Source organism: Camelus ferus, chromosome 2 (genome assembly GCF_009834535.1).
Source record: "Camelus ferus isolate YT-003-E chromosome 2, BCGSAC_Cfer_1.0, whole genome shotgun sequence".
Taxonomy (NCBI): Eukaryota; Metazoa; Chordata; class Mammalia; order Artiodactyla; family Camelidae; genus Camelus; species Camelus ferus.
In genome coordinates, this window is record NC_045697.1 from 28,310,222 (window position 1) to 28,324,898 (window position 14,677).

Genomic DNA, 14,677 nt, shown 5'->3' on the forward strand with positions numbered 1-14,677 from the left:
AAAAATCAAGAGTAAAACTGCAAAAATTTCATTACCTGAATTCCTCCCCTGTCCTCACTGCCTGCCATGCCATCGACCTCATCCATGAGGAGAGCGTGTTTCATGCTTACTGAGTGGACTGCTCCAGCTGACCCACGTTGAGAAGCAATGGGATGGGATGAAAACAAAGTAACAGTTGTTCAAATACTGCCGCTTTAAATATTCATGTAACATTTTAAACTGATACAGAATATATGTCCATGGTCCAAAATTCAAAAGGCACAAGAGTAAGCAGTGAAAGGAAATTCTCTCCCACCTCTGCCCCCTAGAGTACCCAGTTTCTCTCTCTAGATGCAAACAATGCGAACAGTCTAATGTACATATATCCCTTAAGAGATATTCTATACATACTGAAAATGTGTGCATAAAAATACACACTTTGATTTCATCATTCAATATATTTTAGCAATCTGTTCCTTATCTGTAGATATAGAACACCTCATTCTTTTAAGGCTATTTAAATATCCCATTTTACACATATATCATAATCACTTTCCATTGATAAAATATAAAGATGCTTCCATGTTTCCAATCTTCTGCTATTATGAATAGCACTAAATGAATATCCTACATAGATATGTCATTTGCATATATAAAAGTATAACAGGTGCTAAATTCCAGGAACTAGAATTTCTAGCTTAAAAGGTATGTGTAATGTAACTTTAAGAAATACTGTCTGATTGCTCTCCAGAGTTGTACTGATTTACACTCCCAGCAACCATGTATAAGAGTGACATTTCCTGAGCAAATTCTTTTTAACAATGATTTTCTACCACTTAAAGTACCAAGACCCAGGTGACCATGCAACATACCACAGATTCTAAACATGCAATAGGATCTGTAATTTGGGCACCTTATTTTCCCCATAAACTCCGGCCACACTAGCTACACCTGAAACCAAGTGGGACTTTCACACTGGGTCTTTCCTCCTCCTCTACTACCTTTGCCTTAAATAACCTCTTCTATCCACAGACTACTCTCTTTCTTATTCTTCAAAGCCCTCTGAATAAATGTCACTCTTTTCCTGGTAGCTTTCCCCAGTGCCCCAAATAGAATCATTCTTTCATCTACAGGCCTCTGTCACCTCACTCACGCACTGTATTAGTTAGTTATTTACTTTCCCGCTTCACAGGATTCACCTGTGAATACTCTAAAATCACATGCAAAATGCATAAATGTCTGTGCGTACATTTTTATCACATTCTCAGAAATCACAAAGACCTGAAAAAAAAAGGTAACTACTGTCCCATAAGAGTTAATTCAAAGGCTTTTCTTATTCTCTCATTAGCCCCAGAATTTAGTAGGGTGCCTCGTACATAGTAACATTCAATACTGGTTACTGACCATTGAAATGAACTTGTTTTTCTTACATAAACCTCCCACCCCTCAAAAGAAAACTGTACAAAACTCCACATACTTGAACAAAAGCCTTTGATGCTGGTATTATTCAGCGATTCAGCAACAATCTCCTTCAAACTGTTCTTACTCCGAGTGTCACTTGCATTCAGTTCCACGTAGCTATATCCCAATTCCTAATCAAAATATTGGAAACCATTTCTAACACAATGCAGATTATTAACTCTCCCCCCAAAAACCAAGGCAATTAAGGAAGAAAGAGGACAGAAAAATCACAAAAGTAACCATGGGTAAAAAGATAAAGTAGAATCCTAACAGACAATGAGATTGTAATATGCCTCACGATATTAAGAGATTTTTAAAACAGCATATACATACATACCACACACACACAAACACACACAGATTTGGTCTTAAAACCTCAGCTGATAAATCACTAACCTGGAAGGGTATATTTGAACAAGCAATGTTACTAAGTTAGCTTCTTAAAGGCCCAAAAAGAATTAAATATAACCATCCCAAAATTTCAATATCAGATACAGAATTAATCTATATTAAGATACCAAAAAGTAATTAGTGACTCTTTAAGATAAATTATAAAATTAAATCATTCTTTGTCAAACTATTCCAATATATAATCTTTCTCTCAAATTGTGGAAGATCAAATAATTTGGACTCATTTCCCAAAACTGATCATTATATTGATTATAAGGTAATTCAATTCCCCCAAAAAGTAATGATAATAATAATGGGGAAAAAAGAGTCATCTTCACAATGGTAGTGACTAGGGAAAAATCTTTGGTTTTCGTTTTTTTAAATGTTCATAAATAGAGTAGAAAATATATAGGGATTATACCAGCTAAAAATTAATGCTCTGATCCATGCAATAAAGACTAAACGAAACTACCAGCTTATGGGACAGAGAGTTGGGAAATCCAGCAATAAATTTAAAGTAAATTTAAACTCCCTCACTTTATCATTCTGATGCCATTTCATGTACCGTTTCATACCATACTGATTTGCTCTAGTGTCTTGTCCTCTCATTGTCTGGAGATATAGCAGCCGTAGGGAAAACAAGAGCAAAGGCAAGATCCCACAGCAGTGAGGAGTTGGACTATTGGGGTTCACACTGTGCCACCAGCCTCCTCTGTAAGCCCCCTTCCTTTGTCACATGAGGAAGTACCTATATTCAGTACACAGAATTCTTCCTATGAGGGTATATATTAGATAGCTGTATCTATAAGAATCTGTAAGACATATTTATTTTACCTAGAAGATAATGCACCCAAGGGCTTACTAGCTCACTGCCTGGCACAGAAGAAAATACCACCTATTATAATTACCAATATTTTAAAAAGGATGAAAATGACAAATATCCCCAGAACCAAAGCAAATTCTAAAGGTTTGACTTTAGAAAAGTAACAACAGAACACTCACCTGACAAACTAGAGAAGCTGTGGTTGTTTTGCCAACACCTGGAGGGCCTGAGAGCAATGCAGCTTTAAAACTGGAGCCATCATCTTTGCCTGCAAATTTACCAACCTTTGCTGCTGGGAAAAAAGAAATTCCACAATGTTAACCTATATTATCCAACAGAAATGCAAAATGGTAGGAGTAATTGTGCATAAAGTTAGCATCAAGAACAGTCCTCCAGTTTAGTTCTAAATTTGTAGGATATTTTCTACAAAGTATAAACAACAGTTTCCAGGGCATGTAGTGAAATTCTACTCACTCCCTACCTCACCTTCACTCAAAAAACTAAAACTAACTTTAAAACTCTGATTTGAAACAATTCTATGAGTTTCCTTTCCTACAAAAGCACAGGTCATGGAGCAGACCAGCTGGGCTCTGATCCTAACTCCACCACTCATCAGCTGGGAGAACAGAAGTGACTTAACCACTCTGCATGTGTTTCCTCCTTTGTAAAATGAGGGTACCTATAGTAATGTGCTTGGTAGGGATGTTGTGAAGACGGACATGCTGAGCACAAAGCCTGGCACACCTCAGTAAATATTAACAAGCACAGTCACCTACATGATCACACAAAGAATGAACTGAAGATGTTGTGTCTACAACTATCCTGCCCAGCTCAACTCTAGAGCTTTCTTTCTCCTCTTATCACATGGGGGCCCGGCACATAAAGTGTGTTCAACACATACACAGTGACTGAGGGAGAGATGGTTAAACCTACTGTGGGAGTGGGAAACTGCAGTTCACCTGAAGCCTTAAGTCTTCTCCAGGCACACAAAGCACTTACACACCTTTAATTTGGTTTTTGAAAGAGAAAAGGAGTCAGCTTAAATTTAACCCTGTATCATTACAATTCTATTATGTTATAAATAAAATAAACTGTCACTGTTGGCCAATGTCTAGTGACTATCTAGACATTGTGATTAGCAACGTCAGTCCCAATAAAAAATACTTTGGACATTAAATGTATATTGTGACTGCTTGTTTTCCATGCCTACCAAAGCAAACATGCTACTGGGATTTTTAGGCTGCCTGCTCTGCAAGCGAGCTCAGCGTTTTATTTGCACCTCTCCCCTTGAGGTCTCCTTGGCCCTCTCAGGGGTCTTGGTCTCACATGTCTCAGATCTTGGTACATGTATTCTCTCCCACTCGACATCCCCCGCCCTTCACCCAACTAACTCCTTCTTAGTTTCCCAGTCTTAGCTTAAATATACGTTCCTCTAGGGATGGGAGCACACATCCCCATCCCTGACTGCACACCTCCACCCCATGAGCACTACATACTTAACCCTATAATAGCACTTAGCACAATATATTTTAATTGCTCGTTTCATCGATGTCTTCCTCACTGACTGGGAGCTCCTTGAAGGGGACTGTGCTTTGTCCATAAAAGCACTTCTGGTATCTAGTACAGCACCTGAGCTCAGAGCAGGTTCTCAATAAATGCTTGCTCAGAGTTCAAAGAATCAACTATTATACTTCCTAACAGATACGTCACTGAGCAATTACATGGTGACAGACACACACAAAAATGAATGAAGTTGTAAAATCACCGCATTTCTTATCTTCTGATGGACTCTTGTGCCAGTTTTGGAGCCAGCGTAGGAGTTTGTTGGCACAGCTCTGGTCACCTTGCTGTCCAATTATGGTCTTGAGCGAGGTTGGCTTATATTTATCCACCCAGAGCAAATTTTCCACTTTGTTTTCACTGCTGTCATCAGCCAAATTCCTAGCCCGGCTGTCACCATTTGTCTCCTCAGCCACCTGCTCCTTGAAGTCCAGGCCTCTCCGAAACACACTTGTATCTTTTTTTATTGACTTTATAGAGCTTTCTCTCTGGGGAGTCAGCTGGCACTTTTTAGATTCTGATTCCTTCTTAGTTGGACTAATTTTTCTTTTTCCTCGGTCATTTTTTTGGGGTGTTCTTTCCAATTTGGATTTTTCTTTCTTCATCTTAAAAATTGGAAAAGTGAGGAAAAAAGAAACCTGATGAGATATACAGAATTTCTATCCTGCAACATGTACTCTAGAGGGCAATCTGAGGTATCCAAGTCAGCTACCCAACCTAAGTCTGTCTTTTCACAATGGACTCTGCTGTTTGTGGAAACCCCACCTTTCCAACTTTATAAAAATTAACAACACACCAAAAAGCACCCAAATGCAATTTTTTAAAATGAAAATATATTAGTTTTTAAAAGTATTACAAAATCAGTTTTAAAAAATGTGAATGATTAAGACTTTTTGTTTTCTAATTAAAATTTAATTCTTCCACAAAAACTTGCATACAAATATTTAAAGCAGCATTATTACATTTTATATAAACAAATAATTATATATTATAGCCAAAAAAATGGAAACAACCCAAAATGGCCATCAACTGATGAATGAATAAACAAAATGTGGTATATCCACACAATGGAATACTAATCACCAATAAAAAGGAGTGAAGCATTGATGTATGCTTCAAAGTAGCTGAACCTTGAAAACATAATGCTAAGTGAAGAAAGCCAGCCACAAAGGGCCACATATTACATGTTTCCCTTTATATGACATGTCCAGAATAGGCAAATCTGTAGACAGAAAGCAGAGTAGTGGTTGCCACCGAGTGGGTATGAAGAGTGGCTGCTAATGGGTACAGGGTAGGGGGAGTGATGAAAATGTTCTGGAGTAGAGAGTGGTGACAGTTGCACAATCTTGTGAATATACTAAAAGCCACCAACATACACTCTAAAAGGATAAATGTTATGATGTGTGAATAATGTCCAATAAAAAAAAATTAGTGACCCTTTAGTAGTAAGTGGATGCAAATGTTTAAGGAAAAACAAGGTACCAGCATAGTGTTAAAGTATCTCTCCAAGATATTCATCAATTACAAAGAGAAAACTATCACTTCACTCCTGGGAGGACCAAGCAGAAATCACCTTAACCAAGTAATAAAGTTTAACATCATCAATAGTAAGACATAATGGGGGAGAAAAAGACGTACTGACATCAAACACAGCTGATATGATGCACTGAGGAGGACCCAAAACATCACTTATGTGGTCTTCTTGCCAAAAATGCATAACCTCAATCTAACTATAAGGAAACATCAACATCCCAAACTGACAGACAATCTACAAAACAACTAACTAGTATGCATCAAATCAAGATCATAAAAAGACAAGGAAAGACTTGAAGAACTATTACAGACTGGAGAAGACTAAGATGACAACTAAATGCAGTGTGGGATCCTTGAACAGAAAAAGGACAAGGGGGGAAAATGTGAAGTTCAGATAATGTGCAGTTGTAGTTAACAGTATGGCATCAATGTTAATTTCCTGGTTGTGATAACTGTGCTATGGCTATATAAGTTGTTAGTATTAGGGGACACTGGATGAAGGGTCAATCCAAGTCATTCCCCAAGAGTTTTCTAATTGGAATAAATGGGAAGACCACCTTGCCACCTGGGTGACCGAGCTGGGGACATTAAACTTGGGCTGCTAGCACCTGTGTCCCACACATGGGAAAGTGGGAATGAATGAAGCTAACACCAGGAGGAGACAGACAGATTGAAAGGGTCATAAAAGCACTGTGGTCTGCACATCCAGTAGCTCCTACATCAGCCTCACCCTGCCCATGGTACGGGTATGTGAGTCACATTTCTTCCCTTTTTGCTAAAGCTAAAGCTATGGGCTGGTTTCTGTCATTACTGAAAAAGTCCTAATATAGTTCTAATTGAAAATGATTTTATCATGCTGATACCATAAATGTATCCTTTAAAGAACTCTCAAGCACTAAACTGCTGCACAATGTTACTACAAGAATATGGAGAGAATGGACATTTTCATAAGTAGCTGTGGTCAGTACAGTTCACTGTCCTCTTTCTCCCTCCTCACACTCCCTTGAGGAAGGTCAAGAAATACATCAAAAATGACAGCCTAAAGCAGAGTCCACCTACTCAGAAGGAAATAAGGGAAGTCCATCTGCAGTAGAAGGAAAAGGTAATCTTTTAGCCCACAGGCCTTTACCCACCCAAGAAATGTCTCTATGAAACAGGAATACACCAACTTAAATAGATCAAGTTCATTTTATACAAACCTCAGCTTCAGCTGCTATTTCATACTTGGACTTCTTCCCTGGCATGGTTCGAATCAGATTCAATAGGCCATCTTCATCAATAATTTTTGTTCCCAAGGCGGCTGCCTATTGATTAAAAATGCAAATCACTGAAACGATTACTTTCTGTAAAAAAATATATATGATTCTAGGGCTTGTCAAAAGGTGAAAAATCACATTTGTAAATTAGATAACACTGGGATCTTTCTTAAAACCATATTCATGAAAAAGTATCATTAAAAAGAAAACAGCAGATGCCTCCCCCAGGAGTGTTGGGCTGGCACCTGAGCAGCACACTGCCACTGCTGTGGACTGCTTTACCTTTCCCTCTACCCTACAAAGGGCAAAGCCACGCGGGCTCAAGTCCAGCTCTTCACACCCTCTCCCAGGGTTGATCGGCTGGCGCTCTCCCCCACCTTCTGCCCTGCTGCTAACAGAACTCCAATGTGTCCATTTCCAAGGGATGACTTATAACTGGTCTAAGAATCACAAAGTCCTCATCCTCCCAACCTCCCTCATAGCTCTGAATGGCCATGTGACAGGTCTGGCCAATGAGACTTCAGTGGAATTCTACATGAGGTGCCTCCAGGAAAACTCGTATAAGGTCAGTCACAACTAGTGTAACATCTTGCCACTGCTCCCTATTTCCTGTGTTGAATGTGAACTTGAGAGCTGCAGCCACCTTGCAACACAAGGCAACATGCATGAAGATGAAAGCTAACACAGTAAGGATAACAAAAGTGGAGGATGGAAGTAACCTAGCTACATCTCTGAGGTACTGAACCATCCCCCAGGAACTGCTTACCTCTGGAATTCTCATAAGGTAAGGAAATAAGCAGGTATTTGTCAAAACCACAGTTAGTTAGGTATTCTATTACCTGGAACTAAATGCAATCCTACCCAACAGGCCTTCCAATAAAAAGAGCTTCCAATAAAAAAACTTAAGATGGAGTCCACAGCAGCATACAGGAATACTTAGGACTAGACAAAGAGGAAAACTGCATTTGCTTCTTTCTTCAAAAAAATTTTAACTAGAATACTACGCTAAGAAAGCCAAGTAAATAGGAACTGTGCCTTCAACTGGAAAACCAAAATCCTGGGGTAGAAGCCAAACAACACTTGTGTGGAGAAAAAAATAATGTAGGGAAGAAACTACTTTTCCATTTTTCCCCTTCATTTCACTCTGTGTAAAGGACATTACTACCAATGGTCACTTCAAGGGCCTGCCAAGGCAAACAGGCTGTCTCCCTGTGCTGAGAAGACAGCAGTACCCACCTTATCACTCTTGGACTGACCACTGTCGCGACCCCTGACAAGGTAATTTGTCTTCTTGCTGACATTTCCTGTTACTTTTCCCCCATAACGCTCAATTAGAGACTTGGCCTCGTCTCGTTCAATGGACTCCAGCACTCCTGTGATTACAAATGTAAGGCCTTCCAAGCAATTTTCAGCTCCCTAAAAACCAAAATGTTCAAGCAGAGAGGAAATTACATGGAGCTTTCCAAAGAAATATTTGGCATCAAAACTGCAGGAAGTTGATTTTTCTCATTTGACATCATAAATAATCTCAGCATGAAAAAATCTGCAGGAAATTTAATAGCAAATAAGCAGAGCCTGAAATGAAATCCTGAGAAATTCTTCTGTAGGCTAACAGTTAATAAACTTATAAAACCATACATCCAATATGGTTAGGAAAGCTTATTAAAATTATCCATTCATACTATTCTCATTTTTTTTTTAATATTTAAACTACTGCTTAACTTGTATAACTTTAAGTAAACAACCACATGCACCTACAGAATATCTTTGTGAAAAAAGTAGTTTCAATTCTGAAAAAACTAAAACAAGTTTGAACTCCTGCTCTTCTCTCTGGCTGTTTACTCCCCCACCCCATACTAAATCTAACAACCTGTGAGTAACTTAAGGGCAAGAGCATACAATCTCTTGATTGGAAAGATCTCTTGATAATACAAAAAACACTGGCCAAAGAGAGCTGGATGGAAGAGACATTTAATCTTAATTGGAAATGTGTATAGCTACAGACTTGTTTTTACTTCTGCAGTGGTTCAATATGGTACAGCCAAGCAAAATGAAAATTATGTAAACCATTCGAAATTACTTATTAATAGAGAACTGAGATCAATACAGACTTAAAACAGGCTTGAAAAGAAGAAACTAAACAAAATTCAAAGACTGCCCCAATACAAGTTCAATCCTTCACCATGCAGGTGAAGAACTATTCTTGGGGGATTTAAAAAAAAAAAAAAAAAAGCCATAAATCTGCTTGGAGAGAAAAGGTTGACTAACTACATCTCAAAGTCCCTATGATTCTAGGATTGAAATGATCTTGTAAAAACTAAACTACTTAAATTCTTCTCAACAAATTTAAAGTAACTTTAGAAAATGCCACATGCAAACCCCTATCCCACACTCCTTAATTAACTATCATCTCCTGAACTATCACACACTGTGGCTTTATCTTTTTACTTATCCAATCTCCACACTTCTAGCCTCCCTACCAAACCCTTCCACTCTAGAACTCTTCCTGCAGGGCCAACAAACCACCCAACATTCTCAACCTCTTCTCCAATATCCCCTCCATGGCTCTGCCTTCACTGATACCTGGCTGCCCCACTAAGAACCCCACTCTGCCTCAAGTCCCCTCAAGCAGAGGCTTTCTTAGTCTTTCATACACTACGTGCAGGAGGCAAGACTGGTATCTTCTATAAGCCCTGTAAGGCTCATCTCTCCCCCTTTTTCTTAGGGGAACTACTGATCTCCATTTGTGCTCTGAATCTCCTGCCCTTCTACATTCTCAGAAACCTCATACTACATTTGATTCTTCTTCTCTTTCTGGTAAACCTTCAGTCTCTCCCTTTCTGGTACGTCAATCCCATCACACACACACAAAAAAATTAAAAAACAAAAGCCACGCTTTAAGTATCTCCTACCTTAAAAACACTCACATTTTCCCTCTAAATCCCACCTTCTATTTGTAGGTAGAAGTCCTCTCTCTCCTCTCCCCTTCGCAACCAACATACAAAAAAAACCCTATCACTTATGCTGCCTCCATTTTTTCTCCTCTCACTCACTCTTCAATCCATTTCCATCAGATTCTGCCTCTATCATTCTATTGAAACTTCTCTTGATCAGTCATGTTATTAAATGCAGTGGACAATTTTCCATCTCCTCTTAATCATTTTTAAAAAAAATCTCTCTTGCCTTTGCTTCTGTGACACCACCTTTACCAGGCTTCTCTCCCACATTTGTGGCTGCTTCTTCACAGTCTGAGTTTCACCCTCCTCTGCTTCATGAAGAAGCTAGGCCCAAGGCCGCCCTCTCTTCTCACTCTGCACTTGCTGGTTGGGTGACATTAATACCTTCACACATTATCTACATGCCAATAATGTCCACGTTTTTACATCCTGACTTCTGTTCTGAGCTCTAGCCCTGCATATCTAACCTGTCTGCCTAACATTTCCGTGTGGCTATCTCACATACATCTAAAGCCAGCATGGTGACAACAAACTCATTATCATCTCCCTAGATCGGCTGTGCCTCAGCGGCATCAGCACCCACCCAGCTGCTCGTGCCAGTAACCAGGACACCATCCTAGAGGCTCAACCCCACTTCCAATCATCACCAAGTCCTACGGATTTTACCTTTTTCATTGAAACTACTTTACTTTTCAATACTTTCTCTGCTACTGCCCTAGAGAAGTCTCTGTTACTTCTCACCAGCTTTCCTAAGGGAGCTCCCTGTATCTATTCCCCGCTCCACTGCACTCTATACTCATAGCCAGGATGCTCTGTTTGAAACACAAACTTGGCCATACTATTCCCCTACTTACAACGCCCCTTGGGGCCAGCTTCCTCTGTTATACTTCCAAAGAGCATCTTGATTTTTCCCTTATGGCACATATCACAATTATAATTAAATAATAATTTATTTAACGTCTCTTTCCTGAGTTAGATCATAAGTACCATGACAGCAAAGAGCATTAGTCCTGTGACTGCCACATCTTCAAGGCTCAGCCCTTGCAGGGCAACATGTTACTTAAAGGAAATTTTTTGTAAGTATCAAGCAGTGATTTATAAGGTGAATAAACATCTGTAATTTGTAAAGATGGTGACTAAGGCTTTTCTGTTAATGTTTGACTATTAATTATCTGCTGCTGTTAATATAGTGAATACACACATGGACCCGCAGGGCAGAGGCCCTGACACATCCCCTCAGTACTCTTACCTTTGGTATTTCTTTGGAGCCCAGGGCTTTGGGACCTTCTCGATTTAAGTAGCTCCGATAAGCTTGATAATTACTGCGTCTCTTTTCAGAATCTTCAGGACTTATAGACTTCAGGGAGAGGGAAAATAAACTGAATAAAATCATGCAAAATTCATGTAAAATTAAAAATACACATCAATAAATAAACAGTAAGTCATTTCAGTGTTTGGTCTTGATAGTAACATTTTTAGCTACACAGGTACTCCCCAATTTACACATGCCCAGCTTATAAACACCCCTATAATCAGCCCTTCTCTGACCTTTCAATACTCTCTAAAGGTACATGCCTCAGGGTAGACTGGGTGAATAAGCCAAGTTGCTAGCCCCAAGCCCAAAAAGACAAAAAAGTATATTTTATTTCAAAAATTCATGTGAACTTTTAGTGGGGAGGGTATAGCTCAAGTGGTAAAGTGTATGCTTTGCATGCAGGAGGTCCTGGGTTCAATGCCCAGTACCTCGTCTAAAAATAAGTAAATAGATAAATAAATTTTTAAAAAACAAATTACCTCTTCCCCCCCAAAAAAATTCACGTGAACTTTAAATTCTATTCATAATATATCATGTGTATTTTAATGGAAATAACTAATTTTTCCCCAAATCAACCTGAACACACAAGAAAATAATCCTATTTTTATCCAATGGCCTTGTATACCCTGAAAATAACATCTCCTCTATACCCCTGAGGATATGAGGACTGCAGTCTGAGAATTAATAGCCTCATATAAACAGCTGGCTCAAATAGGGGCCAAGCTTTGCTCCAAAACAGCAGGCAATTCTACATGCCACCACCCTTCCTTCTGTGTTTAATTTCTCCTATTCTATTTCTCTCAAGAGGATCTTACCATGGTGTATCTCAGAAAATCCTGGGGAATTTTTAAATATGTATCTTCGGATGCACTCCAAGTTTTTGATTCAGAGACATGGGATATGACTGAGGCATGTGTATTCTGGAGAATATCCTAGGTAATTCTGATTTAAGAACCACTATTAAGAATGGTCTCTGCTGTTTTTTCTACTTCCTAATTTACATTATTTTTAACTTGTAAGCCACCTCAAATCCCTTTGAGAATAGACAAAAAATACCATTTCTATGCAAATAAATGATTTAATCAACAAAATGGGGTGATTTGCTTTGGTTTTGAGTTTAATACGCCACTATGGGATGATCCTAGACCTTAACCCTACTTTTTAACAGCGGTTCTCAAATGTTGGGTGCGTTCATACCATCTGAAAAACTTTTTGAAACACACCAGCCCAGACCACATGCCCTAGGAAACCATATTTTTAACAAACTTCAGAGAAAAGTCTAATGCATGCCAAAATGGGAAAACTATTCATTTATAACATTAACTCCATGAAAAAAAAGAATTATAAACAAATTATAAAGTAACTTTGAAGCACACCCATTTATGAAGTCAAAATTACTTCACTGAGATAGACTGAATTTATAAAATAATTCATATTCCCAAAACTACTTAAGTAAAAGTTCTCTGAATCATTTCTATGCCAACTTTGATAAGTAACACTATCATTTAAAGATTTCTTCTCCTTTAATAAAATAAGACAAGCCTCAGTAAATTAAACATGTTTAGTGCACCTGAAGGAAAACATTCATCCACCAGCTAAGTATTTAGTGAAGAAAAATCTGAGACCAAAAAGTTAATTGTTCCCTTAAGCATATTTATGACCACTGACCAAAAACAAAAGCATCTAGAAATCATCACTATTTAACAGTTCTGCACTAAAAAATAATGGTGATAAGCAGTTAAAATAGATAATATTCTCCTTTTAAGCCTAAGAGGCTTGAAGGAATAGTGGTTTCTCATTATGAATCTAGTAAGGTGGTTCCAAACTGGAAATTCTACAAAACCATTCAACTCTCAAATATATATGAAAACAAAGAAAATTTTTGAAAACTCTTCTGTATTACTTTACTGTTTTTCCCTTTGAAAATGATTTCAGTATCTCAATACTGTTAAACAGGAGAAAAAGGATTACATTCAGGAAAAATCCAAATAATAATTATTTTAATAATAATAGCAAAAACTTATATAGCATTTACTATATATCAGGCACTGTTCCAAGTGGTTTTATATTAACTCACTAGGCACTATTATTACCCCTATTTTACAAATAAGGAAACCAAAGCAGAGAAAAGGGAAATTATCAGACAAAGGTCACACATTAGTGTCACAGGGCTATGATCCGAAACTGGCTCTGGAGTCCGTGCTCAGAGCCACCATGTGATACTGCTTTTTTTGGCCTCAGAGGACCTAAGTTCAGAATGGCTCTGCCACGTACTAGCTGGATGATCTTGGAAAAGTTACTTAAACCATTTCAGCCTGTTTCCTCATCTTCAAAAGTTGTCAATAAAAGTAAGTATCTCACAGGGTTGCTGTGAGAATTACATAACATAGCACATGTATTAGCACAATATCTGATACTCATTAACACTCAATAAATATTGGCTAATTTAGCTATATTAATAATCTACAGACTACAACAGTATCTTTAAATAAGATAATATCTTAAAAGTACTATAATGACTTATAAGGTTAGAAATAAAACTTGAAAACAATCAAACCCAGATCAAAACATAGCCCCAAAATGATACACTTTTAGAAATTTCTACCTCTTGTTTAGCTGGAGAACTTTTGATTTTCTTAGGAGTTCTGGTCTCTTTCAGTTCAATGGCATTTTCTTTTCTTTTTGAGCCCATAGGCTCTGTTTTTTTATAAGAACTCTCTTCTCTTTTTTTCAAAGTTGCCAGCTTGGAACTGGCTTTTGGAGAAGAAGTTTCTCCTGTTTTATGAGCTGATGACCTAGAATGTTGAGATTCTTTTGAACTTTCACATTTAGTTCGCTTCTTAGGACTGCAATTCTTTCTTTCATCTGAAAATTGTTCTGCTTTTACTGGGAAGAAAGAAAAGATTATGAATGTTGTTTTTAGAAAATGATACTCATTTCTAGATTATTAAAATATCAAAATTATTTTTTCATTTTTCAACTGAATAATCTTCATAGCACACAGTATATAGTGATTTTCATTAATATTTTAGTTCTTCAGTTTATTCAGAACATTTATTTTTAAAAATTAAATACTTCTATGTTACTTCTTTGTATAACCAGATCAAATTAAGGGATCTGTACGTCTTTTTAAATATAAATTGCTCATTAATTGAAATGATATGGTAAACTACATCTGAGAACATGGACTTAATTCCACAGATAAACTTCAATGATCTGAAATTCACACAGAGAAAACTTACTAACTAGAATATGTCACATAAAAATTCTATCTGTAATATCATCTGAAATTATCCTGGGATTTCAAGACTAAAATTATATGAACAGATTTACTTATAAGATTAAGCTCACCTACATTAGCAGCTGGATAGATACCAGAACTAGATATCTAAAAAATAAAATC

The 14,677-nt window shown here is 37.7% G+C and overlaps 1 protein-coding gene across 2 annotated transcripts in view; it reads right to left on the bottom strand.

The window, feature by feature from the left end:
• Nucleotides 1-14,677, bottom strand: part of RFC1 (replication factor C subunit 1) — a 63,613-nt gene that overhangs the window by 9,259 nt on the left and 39,677 nt on the right. The window contains exons 9-16 of one of the 2 annotated variants that reach the window (XM_006188980.2): nt 13,880-14,160; nt 11,209-11,316; nt 8,239-8,418; nt 6,946-7,050; nt 4,419-4,818; nt 2,833-2,942; nt 1,457-1,571; nt 36-127 (exon numbers count right to left, since the gene is read on the bottom strand). In XM_006188980.2, coding sequence (XP_006189042.1) covers nt 36-127; nt 1,457-1,571; nt 2,833-2,942; nt 4,419-4,818; nt 6,946-7,050; nt 8,239-8,418; nt 11,209-11,316; nt 13,880-14,160 — 1,391 coding nt within the window. Of the gene's footprint in view, nt 1-35; nt 128-1,456; nt 1,572-2,832; nt 2,946-4,418; nt 4,819-6,945; nt 7,051-8,238; nt 8,419-11,208; nt 11,317-13,879; nt 14,161-14,677 lie in introns of both variants that reach the window. The other variant, XM_006188979.2, reaches the window with a different exon arrangement.